Genomic DNA, 27,651 nt, shown 5'->3' on the forward strand with positions numbered 1-27,651 from the left:
CCTGTGTGCTGTGCCTCACCTATGCATCTTTATTTATAGCCTGCCCTGTCCTCTGCATTTTAGGAACTGAGACATCCTTCAATACATGCACTGAGAGTGATTGAGATTGTGCTGGCAGGAGGAGACACAGAGGCACAGATATAAGAAAACTGATGTGGATGTCACCTACCTGAACATCCTTGTACATGGTTTACCCGTCACAGCAAACAGGACTCAAAGGATCTGTTGCTAATGTCTTGCTCTCAGATACGAGAGGACAGAAGTCTTGCAAATTCCAAGCACTGACAGGTCAGAGCTATTTTGGTGACATAAGGAAAATACGTTGCTGGATGATCTTTGTACAGTTTCCAAAGAAATCCCAACCTGTCACATATTTTTGCAACGATTTATCAAAAGCTTGTATTTATGTGCTGTGCCGGGTGACGCGCTGTAATAATACATCGATGCATCAATTTCAGTGTGATTTAAGGTCAGTTAAGAGCATAAACATCATTGTTTCTGCTGCCGAGTTTACCAAACATCCATCAAACACTCATAAATACCACAGCTACATTCCCTGGCCTCTTATGAAACACTTCCTGCCTCCGTAGCTGCCGCTGACTTCTTATCAGCTCACCTCAGCCTCTCTCTCCGATTGGTCGTTGCGGCTGATGAGTGGAAACCAAAGCCACAGTCACAGGCTCTGTTCTCAGCCATTAAAGAATAAAATAACAAAAAACAAGGTGATAACAACTCGAGACCTTTGTCCTTTTGAGCCCACAAGAATGCTGACTAAATTCCATCACAGTTATTCACAGCCCCCCTCCTCCTCTCCTCCTCGTCCCTGCAGAATTAAAAATACATTACACTCAGCAGCAACCTGTGTGTGCAGTGGGCTGGATATGCAACCCAAAAAAGGGAAAGAAAACCTTGTTCAAGCCAAAGAGGAAAGCAGATCACACGGCTGGAACAGCAACCAAATGTCAAATCAGATATGAGAATGAGCAATTGTGTGTTGGAGTCACGGCCACAATCAAAATGTTTCAGGAGGCGCTGCCCCCGCCGTTACAATGAGGAGGCATCACGTACCGGAGGCTTTTTTTGGGTATCATACCAGCAAATGAAAACAGCCAACTTCCTCGAGTCCGTGCGGAGACAAAACATGACTTTACCTTCTCTAAAAATGGTTGCTGCGGGAGGGCACGTACAGCAGAGCCAGGGAACGCCGGGAGACGAGCACTGGGCGGAGGCGACGGTCCAGAAGACACACTGGCATTCACAAAGAACAAACAGTGATTGCACAGGAAGACATCTTTACATTTACAGTCTAATAATTAGCCCAACTAAATGTACCTGCATGTAAACATAGAAGACAGATTTCACAGAATATGAGCAATCAGCAAACATGTGGCAGGTCTACTGCCAACAATCACAACAACACATAAGTCATACAATGTAAAAAATAATGAGAGTTTAAATACATAACAGAGGCTCAAAGCTGCAGTGTAAGCATGTGCGATAACTGTTCAGTAAAGTGCACCATATTAATGTGTTAAGTGCTTTTAGTGGTCAACAAAGCTAGAAAAATGCTGTGTTTGGCTTATTTTCTGTCATTAAACATGTTTGAAATAATGAGGCGAGCACGCGGGCAAGTAATCCCTATAAGAGCAAAGCTTCACACAGTTTTTCTGATCTTGGCTCTTCATGATGTCAGTGAGAGCAGATACCCCTAATAAAGATTACTTTGATCTTCAAAAGAAGCTGAAACAGTTTGTTTCAGATGAAGGATGAACTGAGAGGCTGCACCAAGGGCCAGTTCTGAGACAAATGAGGATTATTAGTCCATGCTGCTCATATGGAAGTAATCCAAGAATAAAAACAGGGAGCTGGTCAGATTTAAAGAGTAATTTTTGATCCTTGTATATGTAAAAAGGGGGAAATATTGCTCAAATTTCAATTTCAATTAAGTAAATCCAATAAAACTGTTAAAGAAAACTACAACTTTTATCACTTTTAGGTAGATTAAAAGGCACAGTCACCATTGTTAGTGATCGTAAACACTAAATTTTACAGCCTTTAAAAAGCCCATAAAGTCAGGTCCATTAAGTATTTGGACAATAATATGGTCTTTATATGCTGATATGCTTATTTTGGCTTCTCAGCTGAATGATGGCCTCCCGCTCTTGGACGTCATACTGAATGCACTTAGAACAACACTTGGAATCAACTCCAAAGCTTTTATCTGGTTAGTTTCATGGCCAGCCTCACCTGGGCACGAAACTGCCTGTTGTCCGTTACTTTTGAACTTCTGAAAACGTCGGACTGTGAACAAAAATGACTGCAGTTCTTCTATGGTTCACTTTTGTTAAACCCCTTGAATTAAAGCTGAAAGTCTGCACTTCAGTCACATCTTGACTGTTTGATTTAAAATCCACTGAGGCGGTGCTCAAAAGAAAAAAAGTGCCACCACTCAAATACTTCTGGACCTGACTGTACATCTCCATCAAAAGTATCAATTTTTTCTGCTGAATCTACACTTTTAAATCTTCCACTCACTTTCTAACCACACACAGTATAAAAGACAGATGCAGCCACCATAATGTAACTCAGTAGCTGGTGAAGGCCTGCTTTGAAGGACTGCTCACTTTCTCACTCAGTGACCAATAATTTACTAAATTAACTTCATTTTTTATTCAGTATGACCAGAAATTATTGACTGAGCCCACAGGAAAGAGTTTCAATGAGGTCACAGAACCAGAGAGCAGAGGGCCGCTTTCCCCGCAGACTCTTCCACACCCAGCAGAGTCGCCCCCTGCTGGCCATCAGTTTACCCAAAGAAGGCGTAGGTTTCCTGGCTATTATGAAAACATATAAGAGGGTTACGGTTAAGACAAATCACACTGATGATGTAGAGGTCTCAAAAACTGATGCATTAAATACGATACACATATCATCACATTATCACCGGGGTCCCTCCACACTGCTCCTGTTAGTGCTGTGAGACGAAGACGATCGATAAAGAGCAGAAACAACACTCCTGAGCTTTTTATGCTGCAAAAGATTTTTATTTCAACCGCCTGCTGAGTATGTACAGGAGAACAGTTTGTACATAAATAGGCAATAGTTATAAATATCAGCAGTTTGGCTGGTACAAAATTAAAAAAGAAGATATTGTACATTATCTACAGGAGAAGTGCCACTTTGGGTTTTATGTACAGCTTTGTCTCTGGGTGGATTGTCCATGTTAGTCCATTCACATGTTACCTGAGCTGCGTTGCACATGCAGCCACAGCGGCGGGTACACAGTATGTGTCCGGGGTTGGGATTTGTGGCATTTGGGCAACAGCAGACTTGAGGTGGTGGCTGTGGTGGTACGAACGGTGGGTGCAGCTTCTATCATAAGCCTATTGAAAGAGACAGGATTATTGAGCTGGGTGTCTCTCTGCAGCGTGATGGCGTTACTTTTTTAAAAGTCTAGAGGGGATTATTAGTTGCTGGGTGTCTCCTTTAGATATTACAGCGCACACTCACGGTCACACGGCTCAATCACAGAACCTGGAGCGGAAAAACACACACACACACACACACACACACACACACACACACACACACCCGTCATGACCAGTAATGGCACGGGGTGTGAATGCTATTCAGCGGTTAGTTTGTTTACGAAGCACACTGCGACTATATACAGCTCTGGATGTGCAGATCTGACAGCATCGAGTCCATTCTTGCAGTTTTAATCGCCACATTTAAAAAAAAAAATCACATTATGTAAAGACAGTAAAACTGGAGGTCCTCACACCCCTTTTCCGACCCTTTAAACACCCCTGACCACCAGCACAATGAAAGAAAACACATGGAAATCCTTTTATTCTTCTCACAATCACGACCGCACAGACCGACACCGAACACGGCGACAACGATGCTCATCAGTCTCCTGTGAGCCGCATACGAACATGCACAAAGTGCCCCGCAGAAACAGATTTCACTGCTATGACAGCAGGTGAGTCACGATTGGTCCCTGAAAGCTGAGCTTACACATTCAAACGGGCGGTGCAGACCACGTGCAGAGCAACCCAGTGATACAGGGAGAAAACAAACAGGGGGAGGGGCTTCAGGTGACTCCTCGTTTACCTTTTTTTTTTTTTGTTCAATATTTCCAAACCCCACAATCATCTCACAGGCATTCAGGCTCCTGCTGCTACTTCATTCCAGTGCAATATCGCCCTCCTGTGTGCTGAGCTGGTAGTGAAGGTAAGCTGTGTTACATCATTACATAATTTACCTTCAGAGCCACAAAACCTCAAAAAAATAAAATAAATAAAAATCACACAATCTGAACAGCGCAAGCATCTTTTTGAATGTGCAAATGTCCCTAAAAAGTACATAAAACCACTAACTCTTTATGTTGACGTCAGCAAGATGAGAAAACGGGATGAGTAAAGCTAGACTGTGAGTGATACTTTGGCATTTCGACCTCCTGGGTGAAGTTTTGGGCAAAGTTGAACTTTCTTCGGCACCGTCTGTGTCTGGCGTCTAAATACAGTAACTTCCAGCACATTCTTCACATTATTTCCTTTTTTTTCAAAACATCATCATCATAATCTGTGTCTGCGTGTGTATAGCATCGGGTCAATGCACACTGATCTAAAACAAGGCAGATTAAAGTCAGTGCAACGTGCAAAGTTAAACTTAAGGAGCATGGGTTCATAAACAAAACAATAAAGAAAAAAGTCGGCATAGAAAAAAAGAAGAAGAAGAAGAAAATAAATCAGAGCAGCAGAATCTGTGACCTTCTCCGGGGAGGGAGGGATGGCTTTCCACGGGGAGTTTATACTGAAGCAGTGCAGACATAAGCAGCACTACGGTGAGCCGAGGAGGACCGGGGCTCCAGAAAATCTGCACCTGCAGGACTCACAGACTCACTCGGAGCGATTTCTCTGGGAATATGCTGATTCTCAAGCAGCAAAGTGACCCTTTTCAATGCTGACACACCTTTACTCCTCTTACCCTGAATAAGGAAGAATTAATCTATAAAGAGCCAAACCAAATCACTCCCTATTACAGACGCCTCCTCCGGGCCGTCCTCCTGTTTTGTTCAACAAACCGTTTATTTGCCTTCTTGCTAAGTTTTTTATGATGCCCCTCTGATGTCTGTACTGTGAATATGAAGCTCAGGATGTTTTCAGTCAACAGGATGCCAATCAGGTGTATTATATCTAAACAAAGGGGATCTATCAAACACGTTAGAGCAGGGGTAGGGAACTCCAGGCCTCGAGGGCCGGTGTCCTGCAGGTTTTAGATGCGTCCTTGATCCAAAACAGCTGATTTAAGTGGCTAAATGACCTCCTCAATGTCTTGAAGTTCTCTAGAGGCCTGGTAATGAACTAATCATTTGATTCAGATGTGTTGACCCAGGGTGAGATCTAAAACCTGCAGGACACCGGCTCTCGTGGCCTGGAGTTCCCTACCCCTGCGTTAGAGGGACGTTAGAGCAGGGCTGCCCAATCCCAGTCCTCGAGAGCTACTATCCTGCAGCTTTTAGATGCATCCCTACTCCAACACAGCTGAATCAAATGGTTTGATTACCTCGTCAGCATGCCATCATGTTTGGCAAAGGCCTGATAACAAGCCATTCATTTGATTCGGGTGTGTGGGAACAAGGATGCATCTAAAAGCTGCAGGACGGTAGCTCTCGAGGACCAGGATTGGGCACCCCTGCGTTAGAGGATAAAATGTAAGAGGGGTGCCAAGGTTTGAGCCTGGCCCGCTGCCTCTCAGCAGGAAGGCGTGCGTGACCTGAACCTCAAAGAAGGATCAAAGAAGAATAAAGGTCATGTGTTGAAAGTAAAATCCCTGACCGAAGTAAGACCTGAAGCGAGGCGTTCACACGAGGAAACGCGCCGCAATCTCAGAGTCTGAACGCTGCTATATGGAGGAATGGGCTAAAAACTCCTCCGAGTCGATGCGCAGGACTGATCGATGATTACAGGAACACTTAGCTGCCTTTACTGCTGCTCATGGGCGTAAAACCTGCATACTGACAGCACAGGTACACCTACTTTTGCCTCACACACACAGGAAATACTGGATGGTCAAATTTCCGTTTCTTTTCTCTAATCTGGTTCTTTTCCAACTTTTCGAATGAAAATATTTTTATTATTACAGCAAATTCCTGCAACTCGACCAACATCATTAAAATGTTATGTTGTTTAATAGAGATAAATCAGATGCAGGTAGATAACTTTACTGTCTCCCGGCTCCACCCTTGTTTACAGTAAAGACATCAGAGTGACATCGATCTCATCCTCTCTCTCTGTCTGTGGAAGAAAGCCAATAAACACACTCCCCAAACTGCTCCTCTGACTCCACTCCGAGTTGTTGTTGGCACGCTTTAAAATCGATCATCATATGTTGGTTTTCCTCTGCCTCTTCGCCAACATTTACAAAGTGCAAAAATTCAAAGCTTCTTCCTGCTCGTGAGTCGGACGCTGCGGCTTTTGAGCCATCTCAGGAGAAGGAGTGAAAAGCTGTATGCAGGCCTAGAGGCGCGGCGGCGGTTTAATACTGATGAAGGTGTTTTACTGCTGTTCTTTTGTTCCGATCGCCAAAGGAGATCATCAGCTCACGATTACAGGTCGCTGTTTAAAAAATAGATTTTTTTTCCTCCTCCCTCAAAAGTTCAACAGAAAGCCTTTGAGAGTCAGTCGGCCACCAAGGCTTGCTGTTTTCACAGAGAAGGCTTTGGCACGAAGAAGTGGCGTAACTCTGGAAACTCAGAAACATGGCTTTCAGGTCCAGAAGCTGAGGCCGAGCCTCCGCCCGGCGCTGCTCTCTGACACGATGACGACCTTCCTGCACAGTGCAGAGACGCTGGGGGGGCGTTCTGCCCTGGATCCGGCCCTCAAAGGTCCAGAGGACTTGTGCCTCATCTCCTTCCATAAAAGCAGGCCTAAAGTCTCTGCCCGGCTCGGTTTGCCCGCTCTGCTCCCGTGTCGGTGTCTCCCTTTCACCCCGTCGTGGGTTTTCTTCACAGCGTGGCCAGGACCCGCGAGAAGGATATGACGACGGAGAGGGTGGTCTGGCCCACGCCGAGCACCAGCGCCTCCAGCGGTGCCATGCCTTTCCCCGCCACGCGGTAAACGCCCGCCACGGCCGCGCCTGAGGGAGATAAAAAAATTAAAAAGTCAATGTTAATATAAGGTCAGGCAAAGAGAAAGATACACACACAGCTGTCTGTCACCATTAAACCCAACTGAACATCCACAGTCAGGGGATCAGCGGACAAACATGTCCCTCCTGATCTCGCCCTTCTGTCAGTGAAGGAGGAGCGTTGGTGCATGCCTCCTCGCAGCCACACTCTGAGCGGACTCGCTGCTCTTCCTGCAGCGGTTCTCACTGCACGCTGTCCATCTGGTCATGATTGAGACAAACAGCAGGAGAGGACGTTTCTCTAATCCAGGCACCAAAGCCGAGTGAGCTATTTTTAAACTGCTGGACTCGAAGGCCGAGAACATCTAAACAAAGTTTATTAGTTAAAGCTACCAGCAGCGCTCCAGCGAATCCTCCCTTCATCAAGGTTATCATATTCACTGTGTGCTTTTAAAGAAAACTACCCCCACTCAAAATCCACCAAATCAATCCTTCTTTTAGGCAGGTAGCCTGACTAAGACTCGTGTGTACAAAAATGTAGACAGACATATTACACACGCTCACAAATGAAGAGAAGCACGTGCCACTTTTTTAAATGTCCAAATGAAACCAGAGAGTGCAGCTTCATAGTGTTTCATAGCTCGTTAGGCAGCAGTATTTAAGTATTTAAATTCACAGTGAATCAGATCGCTATATTAAAAAGTCCTCTGACCGGATTCCAAGTACTGAGTTTAAATGTATTAAGGGAGCAGACATAATTGAGTAACTTTTGATGCACATTCTAATAAATGAACATCACGAACTGCTGCTCTCTTCTAATTACTAACGAGGATCATCCCAGTTCATCTGTATAAGTGAAGCATCAGGACAGAGTTACCTGTAAAAAGCAGTGCAGTGTGATACTGAAGACGCCTCGAGGTGCAGGGGGAAGCACGCACACAGATTATATCAGATAAAACTGTAGACTGTGTTTTTAGTGTAATACGTTACAAAGTGATCACATTACATTTTTTAGTAACAGTAATGTAACAGGTTACTGTGCTATACTCAGCAATTAGATTAGAGTTATATTATGTTGTTACATGCGTTACAAAAGGCTCTTCAGTAATCTGCACGTCAGGCGGATATAAAGAAAACATAATGTGTGCAGAAGGAAAACCAGTATTTCTAAAGTAGCATCACACTGGCTTTAAAGTTGGACTGTTTCTCATCTTTGCTTTGTGTTTGTATTAAAAACTAAAAGAAAAATTGCACGTGTGTCCTGATTAAAAAGAGAAAGAGATTGGTTTCTGTGCCAAAATCTTCAGCTTTTAGTATCAACAGGGGTTTAGTGTTCAGGTCCTAAACATCAGTCTGGCACTGGAAGGTGCCCGGACCCATTGGCTGCAAACCAAGCCCAAATGATCACGCCTCCTCCATTGTGCATGACAATAAAATTTATTTGTGCTGCTGATATTATGCACTTTGCATTATTACCAAATATCTCCGATTTAGACTCATTTGTCTAAAGGACAATGTGCCAGAAGTCTTGTGGTTTGCTTAGATGTAACACACGAAGCTGTTCCACCATGCAAACCTTGCAAACACAACATAAACTAAAACATGTAACATGTCAACTGAGGCCCGTAGACTCTAAACTGTAGCTCAAACAAACATCTGTTTTAAACAGTGGCAAACAGTTTGGGGTTTTTTGGTCAAATTTCCAGCATTCAGTGATTCAAATCAGAGTCCTGGACATTTAATGTTATAGAAAAGGACTTTAAAACAACTATTAAAGGCTGACATTTCCTCTGTGCTGCATGACCTTTCTTTTCCTTCTACACACACCCAAACACACACAAACACACACTCTGATTTTGTGCCGGGCTCGCGTACACATGGCTGGTGACGCAGTCAATAGTCTAGCTCACTCTGATTGCTACACATTAATAATAAAGCGGCTTTTCTATTTTTGGGGCACCAGCTCACATCTGTGACGGTGAGTGAGTCATCCACAGAGCCCTACACTACGATAGACGCAGGTCTATTTACACACCCTGTGCTCACACTCTGATACAGTGAGGGGAAGGTAAAGGCAAATAAACAAGGCTTGGATATCATCTTCACCTGCAGTATTTAAAAAAATAATAAAGTGAATAATTTTGTGCTTAAAAATTATGATTAACTGGCAGATATATCAAATTTTTAAACTATAAACTATCTGATTACTCCTGTTTAATATGATCAGATAAGACCAGTTCTACAATTTTGTTAAGGTAAATAGTTCATTAGCTTAACTTTCATTTCAGGCAATGCAGGGACATAAAAATTGGGTCCTGATGCAGAATCTGCTTTCAGAAGACTAAAGTCAGAATGTTGAAACAAGCTTTCGCCCATAAATTCTTTATCCTACAGATCCCCATTTAAGGTAGTCCAAAATATTGGATACAAAATACTGATATTTGTCCTAGCTCAAGATAATATAGCAAACCTGGTATAACAATGAAAACAAGTGCCTGTTATTAAAACGTGAAGACAGCGAATAGATTTCCTCACCATTTTGATTCACAGTAGAAAATAAATGATTAATGATTCCTGATTTCTGCCTTCTTATAGGGTATTTTTACTTCACAGTCACCACAGATGTCATCATATATTATAGATAACTATCTGCACCTCTCTACTGTGTTATATTAAGTGTTAACAAAGAGAGATGAATTAGATGGCCTCAGACTAATTACCCCTGGTCTTCAAGGATCCGCTGCCCCTCATTTCTAATGCAGACTTGCAGGTATCATCATTAGTGCTGAAATGTGATACCCATGGACTCTGCAGGGAACGTGACCTGAGGTGCACCGGGACTTCTTAACTTCTTACCCTAATGGATCAGTCACACTAGAGTAAAAATAGGAAAGCACCTTTTTTGCGACTAGAAAAAGGAAAAGAAAAATGTTTTGCTCTGAGTGAGTAATTGCAGTGACCAACAGCTCCTGGTCTGAGGATGCATGCTTACTTTCCACCACTTTCAATCGACTGACTGCACCCCATCTAATCACAGTCAGACTTCATCTTATTGCCTTTTTATCGCTGTCTTGACACATCAAATTGTCAGCTGCATTCATTTTGGTTGTGTTCCATTCTCCAACCACTGTTTTTCCTACTGTGACTGTAACAGCCTGTCGCTATTTGAGAATTTGTCTCAAAGCCGCCCAAACCTTAACACATTCACTTGGATGTAATGATGTAGCTCTTAGACTCGACTAAAGGAACTGACTGTTAACTTAAAGTGGGGTGGTGTCAAGAAATAAGACTAAGATTTTGTTTTTTGTTTTTCCCCATTTGTTTTGAGGTTACTGCAGATATCTGATGAACAGCAACATGTAGAAAATCTGTAGATGCAGCTAAAAGTCTGCTTCAAGCAAATGAGTAAACACCCGCATTTAAATCGTTTGAGCATTTGGAACAAAAAAAGGAAACACGCCAGACTTCTCCAAGCAGCTCAAAGACCAGGTAGGAGTGTAATTTGTTAACTTTATACTACCATGTCACAGCTCATCCCCATACCACCCTAAACGCCCAATCTCAGCTGATCTTGGCCAGGGTGGGCCTGGTTAGTACTTGGATGGGAGGCTGCCAAGCTGGGGGGGCAGTAACTGTAGCCCAGGAGGAAGCAAAGATGGGAAAGATACTGAACAAAAGTTGCTCTCTGATGCGTTCATCAGGGTATGAATCTGAAAAGGCTTGATCTATAAAGCGATACATAAGAACCATTTACCATACAGCCCTTTTTCTACATTCACCCATTCTTCCAGAATTATACAGCCCTTCGTATTTATTCCACGCCTTTAAAGTGGACATGAAACACTACATCGATAAAGACTACTTTACACCAGAGCCCTACTCTTAAAACTGTCACAAATGTAACACTGCACGTAAAGCTGGATTTAAGAAGTGTTTAAAGTTACAGAACATGTTTAGCGCCATCTTTTGCCCGTACAGAACATTACATCACTGGGATGGTTGGTTGGACTACTGACTGCTTAACAGACAGAGTGAAAGTGGACAGTATATCCTTGATTTCTTAACATAAAACATTGTAATAGTCAGGTGAAGATTAGTTAGAGGTCTTTGTTACAGTGCATAGACGAATCTAACACTTAGTGGTGTGAATTTAAAAAGAAATCTGAATAGGGATTTTCCAAAATGTACCTTTAAATGTTCTTGTTGTTGTTGTTTGGAATATCTTCAAAGTTAGTGTTTAGCTCATTTGTGTGTGTGTGTGTGTGTGTGTGTGTGTTTCTGGTTGGTATTTTTTGGGTGCAAACACTTCCTACCAGCGACAACAGTCCAGCCAATCACAAAAATGTTAAATTAAATGAACCCTTATCGTGCCGACATGTTGAAGTTTCCTGGGCCACATAAACAAACAGGCAGGTAAACACAGAAGCAGATTGGTCTAAAAATCTTCCTCCTCCATGTCTCTCTGTCAGCTTCTGTTTTCTTCTAGTTGACACGAGTTAACACACGGTCGCCTCGCCCAGCGCTCGCTCTGCCTTCCTGTCACCTCCTGTCTTCTTCTGGGTGCTGAACGCCGCACTCTGAGGTCGCTCTAAAAATAAACCGTCAGCAAGAAAACAAAAGGGGAAGTAAATGGGCTTACTAGTGATGACGCCTCCGGAGAGCGAGGCCAGGAAACCCACGCTGACCAGCACCAGGGTGATGAGGCGTCCCCGCTTGTGGCGCTGCAGCATGACTAACATGAGCAGCCCCACCGCCCCGTGGACGAAGAGCGAGGAGAAGAGACACCACAGGAAGACCCAGTACCACATCTCTGCAGGGAGAGAGAGCCAACAACACAGATCAGATACAGCCTGAAAGCACAGGATTTACCGCTTACATTAAAGGTGCTCTACGTACAATTTAACTAAAGCTTTCACCAGCAGGGGGCAGTGTGCTGAAATGTTTTCTCCTCTAAATGCTTTTTTCTTTTACTCGCTGAATTAAGGTTGCACTGACCACCTGCGCCATCTATTATATTATAGTATTATATAAAAGTACAGCTCAGCCTCAGAAGTTCAATATCAGGTAATATCTCTCGAGCACAATGCGCAGTTGCTCCGGATATAGTATAAGTATAGCACATAGTAGTATAAGTATATCCTACAGTACAGTATGATATAATGTCTTAGGGGTTCTTAATGTAACAACTGCAGTAAATAAATTATCGATTAGTTTCATAAATATTAATCAGACAATTACATTTTTTAGCCTGAACATCAAACATGGCAACAAATTAGAGAAATCACCGCTTGCACTGAAATAAATATTTTTACATTTTTTTTATATTTACTGGTTAATAACAATGATGATGTATAATGATAGTTACTGCAAACATAAAGACTACTTTTTTCCCTATTTCTTGGTTTATGTCACCATTTTAAAATCAGTCAGCTGGCACATTAAAGTAACAACAATCCCGTATTCTAATATATATGACTTTAACATGTCTGTGAAGGTTCTCAGTCATCCAGGTCATCGTAGTCAAAGGAGTTGCAAAGAAAAACGTCTGGACTTCTTTAAGTTGCTTGAAAACGTTTCACCTCTCATCCGAGAAGCTTCTTCAGTTCTAAGGTCAAATGGCCGAGAGTCCCAGGTTTAAACCAAGTGGGAGTATCCCCCCAAAGAGGGACAAAGGACCCCCTGGTGATCCTCTAATCACATGAGCCAAGGTGTGAAAGTGGGTGTGGGATCTAATCAGCCAAGGTTTCGGGTGTGCTCATTGTGAAACCTGGCCCCACCTTGTCATGTGAATTCCTGAGGTCAGATGGCCCAGGATGTGAGTGGGCATTAAGGCGTCTGGGGAGGGAACTCAAAACTGGGTTATAAATGGCAGACAGTTGATGTCGTAAACCACCGCCTCTGTTCAAAGATGGTCGCTCACAGTGGACATAGATGGCCTCTTTCACTCCTCTTTCAAACCATCTGTCCTCTCTGTCCAAAATGTGAACATTGGCATCCTCAAAAGAGTGTCGTTTATCCTTAAGATGCAGATGGACTGCTGAGTCTTGTCCTGTGGAGGTGGCTCTTCTATGTTGTGCCATGCGCTTGTGAAGTGGTTGTTTGGTCTCTCCAATGACTTTAACAGAGTACTTTCATTTCTGATGAAGCATGAAATTAAATATCGATCTCAGGAACAGAAGCAGCTTTCACTTACAAAATGAATTATGAATTGTTTACCAAAGAAACTATCCTGAAACAGACTGGTCCCAGCTATTAATGTTTTTATGTGTTTCTGACCGTTTCACAGAGTATATATAAAAGTCGCCTCCTGCTGGTCTGTAAACAGAAAGCACGTTTAAGGCTTCACTTTTCTTTTTTTATACTTTTACAATGCTTTTTCTTGTGTTGGAGCACTTTAACACAGTTGTATTGGTACTTCTGAATATTCCTTCCACCATTATGGAGCACAAACACAGATGGATGACCTCGACACCCACCGAGGACCAAATGTCAGTGAAATCTGCCTTCAGTGGATAAATCTGTAATGGTCATACAAAAAACTCTGGCCAAAATAACATTTGAATTCTTAGTCAGAGGGAGATCTGTTGCACTTCTTGATACATTACAAGCTTGATTTAATCTAATTAAGTTTTAAAGCAGTGATCATGTCCATCCTTGATGTACAGTGATTTGATTTTACATCACAATGATCAAAACAATGATACTGGGAAACGGTGATTTAAGCCCTTGTAATTTATTATGCTCCCTTTATTTTAGTGAAATATTACCTCTGCTGCAGTTACATACAAAGGTCAGCTTTGGTTTGCATAACGTCGATTACACATGAAACTTGAAACAGGACTTAAAGACAACAGATTTGTAACAGAAAACCTGCTTTATAGATAAAAGCTGCTTATTTACTACTGCAACCTGAACTCAGACAGAAGCAGGGGCTTAGTGGGATATCTGTACATCAGCTGCTTTAATTTTTTTTAACTATCTCAACAAACCTCAACCTCAGGTTATAAAAAAATATACAGTCAATAAATAAACAGCAAATATACAATAAGAATCAACAAATAAAACTAATTAGGCCGTATTTGCATCAGGCTATCCTGCTCATCTAGACCTGAAAGAAAACAAGAATAAGCAGTTGTTTTAATATGACTGAGATCTATGTGGGAAGTTTGGTTGTTCCAAAAGTTAGAAGCTGCCACTAAAAAGACTTTGTAGACTTCGCTTTTAAGCCTGGACTGGACTATCTGGTCAGAGGCTCCGAAAGTTCTGTTAAGTAAGGTGGCACCAAACCAATAAGACTTTTAAAAACAAGTACATTTTAAACTGGATCCTGATGGACAGGAAGACAGTGTAAGGAGGCCAGAAAAGGTGTGATCACCATGTTTCTTTCCTGTCAAAAGGCGAGCTGCTGCATTTTCTACAGCCTGCTGACAACGAAGTAACGACTGATCAGAGCCGACGTATAAAGAGCTACGAAAGTCTAAGAGAGGTAGTAAAAGCGTGAATTACTGTCTCAGAGTCATGCAGTGGTGGGAGGCAGGCCTTCACCTTACTGAACCGCATTAGTGATAAGAAGCTCGTCTGAACAAAAGAGCTTCATGCAAACAAACGCCGACAATAAGTGATCCAGAGGGGGAAGACAACTTATAATATGCCGTTCTAGTCTTGAAAAATTCACATTTACTGCTTATAAAGAGTGCTTCCAAGATGAAACGCTGCAGCTCGGCTGAGATGCAGAGCTACAGCCGCTGCTGCACGTCTGTGAGGCGAGGGGAGGATTTCAATCTATAGCAGCCACCGTCTAAGTCAAGCCTCATTAAGGAGGCAGCCGACCGTGGCGATGGACCCGTGGTGGAGATGTATAAAACCGCTCAGAGCGACATTTCAGACAGCGAGCCCGACATGAAGCGGTAAATGGAAAATCTCGTCTCAAACAATAGCGTACGGCCGCCTTTTGTGACCATCCTGACTGGAGATAAGCTTTCTGAAAAAAAAAAATGTAATCGTAGAAACAAACGTCTGCAAACTAAAAATGCTGATAATTCCTAAAATGCCAGCAAAATCATCTAGCTTCCACCAAACACGACTGTTCTCCTAGAATACACATAATGCACCCTGCAAGGGTCCAGACTGTGCTGCCGTTATAACGGACTCCACTGAAAATGAGAACAGTAAACAGCATTTAAAAATCACACTCTTCCTCCTCCTCCTCCTCGTTCTCCCTGTCTTTCTGTGGCACAGGCCAGCTTTGTCTAAAAAGGCTCCGGCTTCATTGCACTTTGCCAGCGAGGGGCCTTTGGTTGAACCCCTGGCACCGTGGGAGCCAGAAGGAGCCAGCTGGCCGTGAGATAACTGAAGAAGAAAAGACACCAAGTGAGAAAGGATGACCCAGCCGAAGCATGGCAATGCTGTCTGTGTGTGGGCTGGATGCAAACAGGAAACGTGACATTATTTTGCAGTGTAAACATCAGAACACCCAATTCTATTACCAAGTATTTCTCAGAGCTCTGGGACACGAGGAGCTCTTTAGCATATCCATTTAACCGAGCTCCTCCACAGTCCACTGAGTGCCTACATCTACTTATTGATCCGGCAGGCGAGCGTTGGGCCAGGCGGAGAGAGACGTGACAGCGGAGTAACACAATGGCTTTTTGTCTTAAATGACTGAGCACGCAGATCACGCTGCAGTGTATCCACTGCTGTCTTTCTGCAAGCATCCAGCAGCAGAGGAGAGAGGGATATCTGTGATGGGACCCAAGACATAAGAGAGACACACATACAGGAAGTACAGGGAGAGAGAGAGCGCCGCTTAACTTTAGCCCCGACGACACGAAAGCTGATCAGGATTCAGCATCGTGTAGAGCGAGCCGGCCTTTAATGCAGGCTGGAAAAGATGAAACTCAAAGATCCTGGAGGAGGTTATGCAATGCTAACATCATCGCACACAGACTGTGATATCGCCCACTCGGTCAAAAGAACTACAGACATCCACAGGTTAAACAGACAATCATAAACACCATTAGTTTATGTGTAGTTAAGGGAATGAGTTGGTTAGCAGAAGTCTGAGAAAAAGAAAAGAAAAATGTGGAGTTCAACGTAACTAACGGTGAATGGCAGGTAAGCTGATTGGCTAGCAGCTGGTCTGTTTCCACCGTGAGGCAAACTGGATGAAACGAACACTCGCTAACGTGCAGTTCTGTTCTTTCAGTTAGTAATGCCACATTAAAATCAAAGCCTGCTGAGACGGTTTACATGTGAAGTGCTTCGTAATAATTTTGACAGTAACCAGCCGCAAATGCCAGAAGTTTCTCCTCTAAACTTCAGGGTTAGATTCAATATGTAAGGGTTCAGGGTTCAGTGAGATCAACTTCGCCAAAAATTTCACAAATGGAGAGGACAGCTGGGATATTCTGTGTTTCTACTTACTGATAAAATACCATCACTGATGGATGGAGCCTGACCCGGACACCTACTGAGGACCAAATGTCAGCGTGATCTCTCTTCTGTAACAGTAACCTGTCATGCTGGTCAGAATAATATTTAATAGCATAGTTGGAGGAAATCTGTTGCATTTCTTGATGAATTACAAGCTTGATTTAGAGAGAAAATGGGTCGGGTGAAATGTTCAGTGGAGACACGAGGCTCGTTATTTATCTTAGCCGACTAAAATTATCCATGGCAGCTAATTTTTTTTGCCTTACAGCAGATGCTGGAAGGTGAGGTGCACATTTAGTTTCAGGGGACAGCAGGCAGCGCAGGTGGTCACAGCTCTGAAAGAGCACCTATGGGGTGAGAAATGAGTGCAGTAAAGTGCTGTGTCATGTTCAGAGATAGGAGCGAACACAGGCTAAAACACAGTGAGAGCACAGTATTAACTTCTGCTAATCCGCAACTACAGGCCGAGGTCTTTGTCAGCACGGCGGCTTTAGAGCTCGCCTGTGAACAGGACAGAATTTTTAAAAAGCAGGGGCTCGTGTATTTGGTGCCTCATAAGAGGTTGGAGTACACAGGCGGCTGCAGAACATGAACCATTCCCGTGTTGAAGCCGCAGCTTCTTGAAGCAGAAGGCTGCCGAGTTCACCTCTCAAGACGATGAAGGAATGGATTTGTCCAAACGTGGAGAGAGGGAGAGCAAGCCTGACACATCTGGCAGTGACTCTGTCATGTGATGCAGAACAAGAAGAGGATTATGCTAATGTTGATTCCATTTCGGATGATGCTTTTTCTTTTTTGGAGGACCAAGCTACCATGACGTGATGCGATGTAACGTAAAGTTATCAGGTAACAATATAGTAAACTTGGGTAGCAAGCAGTATCGTTAAACTGTACACATGCACCACATAGAAAAGCATACCTGCTAATTAGTGCAAAGTAACAGACCAATAAGATAATGCCATTGCAAATGCTCCAAAAGGCACCAACAGCACAAACATGGCAGTGGAGGTGAGGCCCAGCAGACTGTGATCAAATCCAGGTGCTTTGGGAACGCCTGTCACTCAAAGCGACCACGATCTTCACTTTAGCATCCAGATACATAATTTATTTTGAAAAAGAAAGAAAGAAAAGAAAATTTAAGCCTGTGTTGATAGTTATGATGTGGAAAAACATCCAGTGAGGCTGTAAAGATGCTTTTAATGCTTTAAAGTTTATTTTAACACAGGAGTCTATGGGCATTGACTTGTTTTAGGAGAACGCCTCAAGTGGCCACTGGTGGAACTGCAGCTTTTGCCACTTCAGCATTGGCGCAATGTTTATAAATCCTGAAGGTTGCTGCTTGGCATTCGCACAAAGCTTTAACTCCTAATATAGCTGCATGTGCCCATACATAGACTCGATGCTTTTATCTGAACCTGCTAAACTCCACTATACCTTCTGTTTCGTTCTCTGCCAACTCCTGACAGAAATATCTGGACCTTTAACCGAGCAGCCAAGTTGTGCTTTCTGTTTTTGTGTGTATGTTTTACAGCTTCACCTGAGTCTTTTTGCTTTTGTGTGCTTGCTTGCAAAGAGATAAAGGCTAAAACAAACAGCTAAACACCAGACATGCTGAGCTAAAAAGCTGCAGATCAGGGAACATGCAGAGTGAACACAACGGATTAGCTTTACACGAAGAACAGCTACACAACATGTTACCGTGTGAGATAATAAAATGACTTTTTAGCAATCTGATCATCGCGTAATCACAGCAGGCAAACAATTAAAACTAAGAAAGCCTTTTGACATTATTATAATGAACTGATAATACAGGATTTCTGCAAGTCTATTGCAAGTTCATTAACCCGCTGGGTGTCAATTAACCACCCCCCAAGTAGGCTAATGCATTGAATATTTTTCATTTTCTAAGACCAAAGCTGGGAAAAAAACTACAAAAAAGAGATTAAAGCACAAAATAAACATAATGTTATATGAGTTTCCCTGTTCAACCGATATTCATACACTTATTTACTCTAATCAAGACAGGCTAAAGCACTCATTGCTGTACTAAATGAGGTTAAATACATTTCAGTGCCCTCCAGCTGGTAAATATCTATGCATATGCAATACTTTATGCTAGGGTCTCTCTGCTCTTCCTCCTCTCTCCTCATGAGCTGCACATGAGCAGCTCTGCTGTTCTGCCTGTGTCACCACACAATTAGCAATCGGCAGATTAACAGCATCTGGTGCATGCTGGATTAAGAATTGGATATTTATCTGCATTCGAACGGAAAAAGAACTGCCCAGATTTCTAAAGTTACACACTCTGACATCGGAAAGGTCTGTGTGTAAATGGCACTTCCTTAAATGCATCTCAATCGTACCACAAATCCCACAGACAGATAATAAATGAGTGAGAAGAACAGCATGTTTTTATTGACTGTGATTCATCAAAGTGAGTCAATTTCAAAGTAGCTGTTCACATTTAAATATGTTCTTTTCATTGGTTTTCTGAAGTGAAACCGCTTGCTGCGCGCACCTCATAAACAGGAAGCACTCCCCAGGGGCACAGATAAAAGTTTATCTATACGTTCAGGGCTCCCCAGCTGTCCCCCCTGACCTTCTTTAATGTCTCAGGAGGTCGTTTTTCACCTGTCTGCTGAACGGTGGGGTTTAGGGGGGGTCAGGTGGCAGATTTGTGAACAGTATTCTGTAAAGCCCCGGGGCGTTAGCTCCTCACAGCTCTCTTCTCGCCACTGCAGCTCAGATACCACAAACTTCTACATTGCACTGCAACTTCCTGCTGAGTCAGCGTGATCAACTGTGCCTTTTTTTTCCTTCCATCCCTGCATGATGTGTTTCTCAACACAGGATGTCAGCTGCATATTAGACAACCGGTCTGTGCCAAGCCAGCCATGACTACACGTCCGGCTCCTCACTTTGCAGAGTGAAATGAAAGAATTTCTATAATCTTGTGTTTGTGCAACACACACGGTCCCCCGTCCACTTCCTCAAAAGAAAAAAAAAGAAAAAAGAAAAGTGATGACAATGCTTTGAACAACTGGCAAGTAATAATAATTCTTGCTGAGGAAGTTCATTCTGCTTGGAAAGAAGAGATAAAATGCCCACACATTGCTTTTTTGGTGCCCCATGATCTGTTTTTGTGTCATAGGAACTTTCATGCATTTCTTCCACTTTTCTTAAACCTCCTTACAAATAAAAAAGGAGGAAGAAAGTAATCTTGTAAGCATTTTGTTTTGGTACAAAGCACATAATTGTTGACAGCAGCTCAATCATCTGTATCAACAAGTGACAGTTCAGCCATCAGCCCACAGAGATGCCCTAATCTCGTATTTACAGCTGCATATTACCTTCAATATCAAAGCAGACATGCTCTGGCTCAACTGCATTCAAATAAAACAGGGATTTTAACTCAGCCTCCCTACTTCTAGAGTCAGGACCATCCCAGACAGCATCCCTGCCCGCTCAGAGGACCCTCCCTCTAATTGCCCCTTTACTGAAAGACAAAGGAGGGGGAGGAGGCCACATTTACTACGCATTCACGAAGCAGAAAGATTAATTAGCCGAATGTTGTCATTATTTTTCCTGACGGACTCTGCACGCCTGAATAGAGGAGTGAGATTTTGTTTTGTTTTGTTGATGTTGTGGTTCAGGCCCAGCATCACCAATAAAACACACCAGCTTGGAGAGACAGAGATGGGGAGGTGGGATGGAAAGGTGGCACACAGATGCCCCCTATGCATGACAGCAGCCATGCCCTTCCTGCTGGCTACAAGAAAAATGACCACATATATTTGAATGATATATATATATATATATATATATATATATATTTGAATGATATATATATATATATATATATATATATATATATATATATATATATATATATATATATATATATATATATATATATACTGCTTTAAAAAGGAAGCTGCACATGCTGCTGGTGGTGATGACTTTTTCACTGAACACATTTAAATTAAAAAAAAAAAAGAAGAAGCAGCAGAATAGCGGCACCTTTCATTCCGCATACCTGTGAAGTGGTGCAGCGCCGAGCCTTGCACCCAAAGGCTCAGCACTTGCTGCACCGACAGATTAAGAGAATAATCCTTGTCCGTTGTCATGTTTCCGCCGCCGCCCGGGTTCGCACCCCTCTTTATCGTATAGCTGTACTTGGCTTTAAACGAAGGCATGGATGAGGAAACCGGGGTGGCATTTGGATGTGAGGCGGCTCTCCCCGGCGCGGCTCGCCTCTACCGGTGCCTCTGCTTCGGCTTGACGTCCGTCTCCGCTCCGGGAAGGGAAGGGTCGATGGCTGGTCGGTTCATCCTCGGTGGTGGTGTCGGTGGCGGGTGTACGGAGGCCATGACGAGGATGGCAGCGGGAGCTCGAGCAGAGAAACGCACGGTCGGCTCGTCCTACATCAGCTAGCCCTGCTACATAACCCTTAAAGGGCCAGCGGTCCTTTTCGTGCGAGGGGTTCACGGTGACACATCCCCGTGCTCGTGAAGCCGCTTTATGAATGAGGAACAAAGGACAGCACGGTGGCGTGTGCGCAGAAAGCGTGCGTAGTGGCGATGGCGGCTCGGATATAGCTACGGGGGGGACGCTGTAACGTAATTACGACGCACTGTGACTAATATTAGGATATTAATAAAATACTAATAATAACAACATCAATATTTTGACAAGAGCTAACTAAAAATAACATTTTAGACGCTGTAGAAAGATTTAATGTTTTTATTTTTATTTTTTTCGTTATACAGTATTTGCCAGCAGGAAGCGAAAGAGTGGTTGCTAGGCAACGTAATAACGTTACCTCTCGAACGAATAACCAAATCAATGCTAATGCTAAAGACTACTTTAACAGAGAATATATAAATAAATACCATATATACTAAGTATTATTAGTTGATTTATTAATGTTTATTTTATTTCAACTGTAGTGATATTAAAATTAAGTCTACGTTAAAATTAAATGACCTTAGAAGCAGCGTTGGTCATGACGTCAGTGGAAGGTGGCGCTTATTGGTCACCTCGAAACACCTGATATAAAAAAGTAATATGACAGGATGAATGTAAGCAAAGGAATAGAGGGTTATCTGGTAATATGAAGAAAGAACCCCTAAATGCTTAAATCTGATTTAGAGCTTTAACTTAGATGGAATAAAATATTCAGAAAACTCTGTGGTGAGCCAGTCTGACAAACCCAGTAAGACAGAAATCAGAGCAGGTGAAAGCTATTTTAAAAAGTGTGAACCTTTACACAATTTTTTTTTATCCTCATCATCATCTCATATCAGATGTTTAAAAAAAAAAGAAGATAACAGTGTGATGTGGGGAGTCAGGGAGGGAACAAGGTGTTACGTAGACGCTGAATGTTCTGGCACATTTCTCTGAGGAGCGCAGTATTTTAAGACGAACTGTCCCAGTTCAGAGGTACGAGGGCGAGGAAGCGTCTGACATCTGACATCTTTTAAATCTGTAGATCTTTCTCTAAACGCAAACAGAGGGGGGGATTAAACAGACAGCTGGATCACGAGGAGATTCGTGCAACAGAAGAAAATACAATGACGGGTACTCTTAAAGAACGTTCACTGTAGAGGAGACAGGAGGCAAGTTTAACACTTTATTTACACTTTCCTCCAAAACAGCAATCTTTTTGATACACATAAGTGTACTAGCTTAAACCAGTCTATATGTTTATATATGCATCCACAAATAAGGACAAGACTAAAACTCAAAATTAACAAGTCATAACAGGCAATTTCAGCTGTGATTAGGTATGACGAAAGCACAATAAGTCATTTTATTTCAAATGAAGCCAAAATAAGTAGTCACATAACTTCTTTAAATCTAATCATGTTACATTTTTGGATATATTTGTTTTAGATGATGGTTTTTGAAAGGTAACAAGTTATCCTTTTGGTTCGCCGAGTCTGTACTATACTGCACAGTGTACTATAAATTCACTTATATGACCAGTGACAATAAAAGAACGCTTGCTTTTGCTGACTTTTGTATTGCCTGGGAGCTTTGGAGATGTCACCATAGTTTTGAGTAAAGTGAAATTAACATTACATTCAGAGTCCAGCCAGAACTTCATACATCTGATACAGAAATTCCTCTACAACATGGTGATTTAACTGTAATATTAATATGAATGATTCATATGAATTAATAGGAATGGTCAGCAAACAGTTGGCAACCAGTCGGCAACGAGCTAATGCTGAGTCCCTACTGCAAAGAGATGTGCAACAATACAGATTGATGCAACAAGGTGGAGCTTGTCACCAACAAATTTTCATTATTACTACCTAGAAGTTGTGTGCTATGTATTAGCCTTTAACCATTTGCTTACTGAGTCAGATTTGCTGCAATATCTTGGCAATCTGTCTGCATTTCTAAATTAGACAGTAATTCATTTCAATGCAATTTAGTTTTATTTATACAGTGCTAAATCACAACAATAGTTGCCTCAAGGCGCTTTACATTGCATGGTAAAGATTCTAAAATTGTACAAAGAAAACAGAGAGAATCCCAACAATCATATGACGCCCTATGAGCAAGCTCTTTGGCAACGGTGGGAAGGAAAAACTCCCTTTTAACAGGAAGAAACCTCCAGCAGAACCAAGGTCAGAGAGGTGGGGGGGGGGGGCATCGGCATCTGCTGCATCCGGTTGGGGTAAGAGGAGGAAGACAGGAAGACAGGTGATAGATATCAGTTGAAGTTGGACCGCAATTGTTTGGAGACAGGTTGTCTCACAACAGACAACCTGTGCACTCCCAGTTGCAGTTGTATATGGTTGCACAAAAGTTGAGGGAGTTGCATGCTCAACCTGTAGGCAACCAACTGATTGCAGCAACTACTTGCAATTGGTCTCAGGCACCAATAAAGTTCAATGCAATCACCAAGCAACCACCGATTTTTCTTAGGCGCAAGGAGGTTGCTGTCCTATTTTCACTCCACCGATCCTACCGATCTAGTGGTAATTCAACTATATGGTTTGTAATGTTTGCATCAGGGGCAGAGAGGTGATATTTGTGTAAGTCTTAAGAGGTAAATTCACCATGCAAACATTAAAAAAAAAGTTATGAACAGATAAACATCATAAGGCTGCTGCGTACACTTTAAAAACACAGGCATCCTGTAATATGTATATATATATATGTGGATGTTGGTTCTCAGCCTTTCAGTAATCAGATACACATTTGTTTAATTCAGTGCGATGCTAAGAAATATTTCTCTCCTTTTTAGAGACCGCCTGAGTGGATTACTACTGTTGGTGGAAACATCAGCATTTTCCATCTGCGCAGCAGTTTTAGCCATCATACCGCGAATAGTTTCACGAACAGCATCACTGCTTTAACCACGTTTGCTGGGTTGCCTCTGTGGGCACTCAGCAGATTGCTTTGTCCTGTCAGGTTTTCACAAGGTTGCATTATCTTTGCATTTCACTGCAACTATAGGCATGTTGTCTGGTAGAGAGTAAATTAAAATTTCTAAAACACAGCCAAGTGCTGTCCTGAATAGTGGATAATGGATTTCATGGTAAATTGTTTTAAAAAAACAGAACCAGTGATATGGTTGTGAATCACGTGTTTCTATCACAAATGTAAGAAGACGTTTCACCCATATCCTGTATTTACACACTGAAATAAGATACATACAAAGTGTTGGTGAAATGCTTCTAGCACTTTTCTTCTTCCTTCCTCCATGTTTCATCACAGCTCTGTTGTAACCTTTTCTTGCATCTCTTCCTGCCCTCGGGACTTAAGATAGACTAACATGCTTAGGAAAAGGTTCAGAGAAGAAGAAAGAACAAACAAACCAAACATCATTGTGGTTTTTCTTACAATCTGTCATTATCATATAACTGTGATCTATACATAGAAAATGAGCAAATCATGGAAAACCAAGCATTATGTTGTTAAATACATGCAATATAATCTACTAAAGAAATAAAGCGCTGTTTTACTCTAGCACTGGGCTTTGGGAGAACGAGCAGACAACAGCAAAGATTCAGTGAGGACATTGGGTGGTTTGCTAAGCAAATGTCAACCTCTGTTTCCACGGGATGCTTGACTTTTCAAACAACATCCACCACAAGTGCACATTTCTCCACCATGAAATTCCCCAGAAAGAATATTTTCCCCCTTGGTTACATCACAGCAACACAGCCAGAATCCAGTCCATCTCTATAACAGGGTTCACATCAGATGAGCATAAATGATCAAATAAATATTTAACTCTCTAAACGATCCTAAACAGGATCCCAGAAGCAGAATAAAATGAGCTAAGTCAAAACTAAAATACATTTAATAACAAATGAAAACACTGATCTGCAAACACTGCAATCCTAAAATTGAATTTCTTATATAGAAAGGGTGAAATATTAGTTCAGTCAGAAAAAGACAATCGCTGTTTTTGCCCTACTATGGGCATAGGCATTATAATAACAGCAGATGACACAGCATGGAAAAGGGAGCAGTGGTGGAAATGGGTTGCAAAGGGGCTTGCAGTAGTCCAGCAGCTGTGATGTTTGCTTTGGTGGAGGAGTGTAGAGAAGGCCACAAGGAACTGCTGTGTGGTTTTGTGGATCTGGAGAAATATGATAAGGAAGGAACTGTGGTACTGCATGAAGAAGTCAGGGTGGTCAAACAGCATGCAGGACCATCCAAGGTGCAGGGCATGGATGACAACAGTGAGACAGTGGCTAAGAATGACAGATGGGTTCAAGGTGGGGGTGGGATTACATCAGGGATCGGCTCTTAGGCACTTCTTGTCTGCAGCAGTGATGGACAGATTGACAGATGAGATCAAGCAAGAGTCACTAGTATGGTGTTCACACATGGCACTGTGATTGGTCCTGAGAATATTAATCGCAGTATTGATCCAGAGGTATGTGCTGGAGAGAAGAGGAATGAAAGTCAATAAAAAGAAAATAGAATACATGTGTGGGTCACATTATAAATTTGTTGCTACTAGAAAAGTCAAATTCAAGATCAAAGTTCAAAGGTCAAAGGTAAAATGGAGATAATATGATACCGTTTCAGTACAGTTGAGGAAGAACATTTGCACCCACCCTCATTTGCGTCATTTTAACCAGAATTCAAGTGTATTTTAGTCACTTCTGTTTTCGGTTAAGAGCATTGGTCCTGGATCTGACTTAGCAGCAAACCATGAACACTAGAGTCAACCGACAATTTTAAGCATCAGCTTCAGTTTCAGTGACCCAAATATTAGCAGTTTTACTACATTTATTTCAGAAGACTGCAGAGCAGACAGTACAAAGTTAATTAGTCTCGGGAGGTTGCCCTTGTTTATCTGTTTTTATCCTTCCTTATTATACTGTGGTGGATTTTATGGTAAATTTACTGCGGATGCTCTTTTTCTCTTTTTCTGCTGATCCTGCTGACCCATGTGAGGGTCAGCAGGGCGAGCTCTATGTGGGCGGAGGGGCTATGAGGGTGCAGAGACATCAGTGGGTCCAGGAGTGGGATGAAAGAGTCCTTTGACTCTCCCACAGCTTTAGCCGCGTCTTTGAATTGATCTGTCCTGGAGCATGAATCTAAGAACAAAAAGAGTCTCGCCTTTTAGTTTGCTGTCAGCTAATAACCACAAACACCAGCTGGGAAAAATAATTCTGCTTTACCCCCGAGACACCCCAATTTTGTTTACTGAAGGAACACATGGAAAACAAACAAGTTATTAACATATCAAATGCAGTCTGAGTCGTGCTGATTTAATGAACTGCCGGCTGGATGCTAAAATAAAGGTCAAACCTGAATTAGGTCAGAACCATGATTAATGAGTCTCACTGAATAGGGCAGCAGACAGATTAAAATGTCATGTTAAACATCTCCCGTCTTTGAAGTACTTCCTCAATTATAAATCTGCCTGCTCTAATCAGAGTGATGATTCCTCCTGTTGGCCAGTAGGTGGATTCCTTCTCCCATTTTTCAAAGCGATCCTTACTTGTAGTTTTCCATAAGAGGGCTGTTTTTTTTTTCTCCTTTTTCCAACAAAGACGTCTGGAAAACAAAATGACTTAAGGTTAGTGGGTTACAAGGCCACTGAATTACTGTGTTTGGCTTTTTTTGGGGACGTGACTCATGACTGACTGCTATTGTCATATTCTCACACATCTGTTATTGCATACTGTTGAAGTGTCACTCTGTGCTTTTGAAAAGTGAGGACATGTGAGCCCCCTTTCACACAAGCGGGAGATTTTTTCGTTTGGGGTGGGGGCAACATGAGATGTCACCGTATCCTTCACAGATCCATTCAGTCAGCTTGAGGTGCTGTGAGGACCTGCAGTATTTTGGACCTGTTTCTTTTACCTAACATATATATGAAGGCTATTGTGCTCATTTCTGCCTCTGTGTAACTCGATCTGCCAGGTGAGATATCGTCCCCCGTGAACCCATTTATCCGCCGACGCTGCGGTCTTTCTGTCATCCCTTCTCTCAGCGTGCTTGTCTTCTAGCGTTTCTGCCCTCCGCCCCCTTCAGGCAGATGGTCGTGGCCTCAGGTGAGTCATCTGGAAAAGCCCCCTCATCTGGCTAACATCCCTGTCACAGTGAGGACATTAACTGGAAGCAACCGGCTGTGTGATGACTCAAAATGTAGTTGCCTTACTATTAGACATGCAATCGCTTTCCTGGAAGTGAAAGCACCTGAGCAAGAAATTGCCTCAACCTCATTAACCCCAGAGAATGGTGAATATCTTTACCTGTTCCTGTACAGGTTACCCCCTCCCCTCCAAGGAATCCAAGCCCTTTGACAAATTCTGATTTTAATTTTATTATGAGGTCAGCTACAGTAGTCTCTAAGTACTTTGTAGCTATATTGTGGTTGTATTTTGTTTGGGGTTTTTTTTCATAATGACAGGTAAATTAACCTGTTGTAAAAGCAGTCTTACAGCCACCTCCAGGGCTGAAAATCAGACCTGAGGGTGGCTTCAAAAGCTAATCAGTCCCCAGAGACTCTCAGGAATAAGCATGTTTACAGTTCAGTACAAAAAATGGTTTTAGTTCACTCTTCATAACAAATGTAAGACACTGAATTAAACTCCCGTT

The 27,651-nt window shown here is 42.4% G+C and overlaps 1 protein-coding gene across 1 annotated transcript; it reads right to left on the minus strand.

The window, feature by feature from the left end:
- Positions 1-3,035: 3,035 nt before the first annotated feature.
- Positions 3,036-21,226, minus strand: tmem170b (transmembrane protein 170B). Its single transcript, XM_065470523.1, has 3 exons — positions 20,603-21,226; positions 11,774-11,944; positions 3,036-7,143 (listed from the first exon to the last, which is right to left on the minus strand). The coding sequence occupies exons 1-3, from the start codon at positions 20,760-20,762 to the stop codon at positions 7,013-7,015; spliced, it is 462 nt and encodes a 153-aa protein (XP_065326595.1). The 5' UTR covers positions 20,763-21,226; the 3' UTR covers positions 3,036-7,012.
- Between the last annotated feature and the right edge of the window lie 6,425 nt (positions 21,227-27,651).

The sequence above is a fragment of the Pelmatolapia mariae genome, linkage group LG22 (assembly GCF_036321145.2).
Source record: "Pelmatolapia mariae isolate MD_Pm_ZW linkage group LG22, Pm_UMD_F_2, whole genome shotgun sequence".
Taxonomy (NCBI): Eukaryota; Metazoa; Chordata; class Actinopteri; order Cichliformes; family Cichlidae; genus Pelmatolapia; species Pelmatolapia mariae.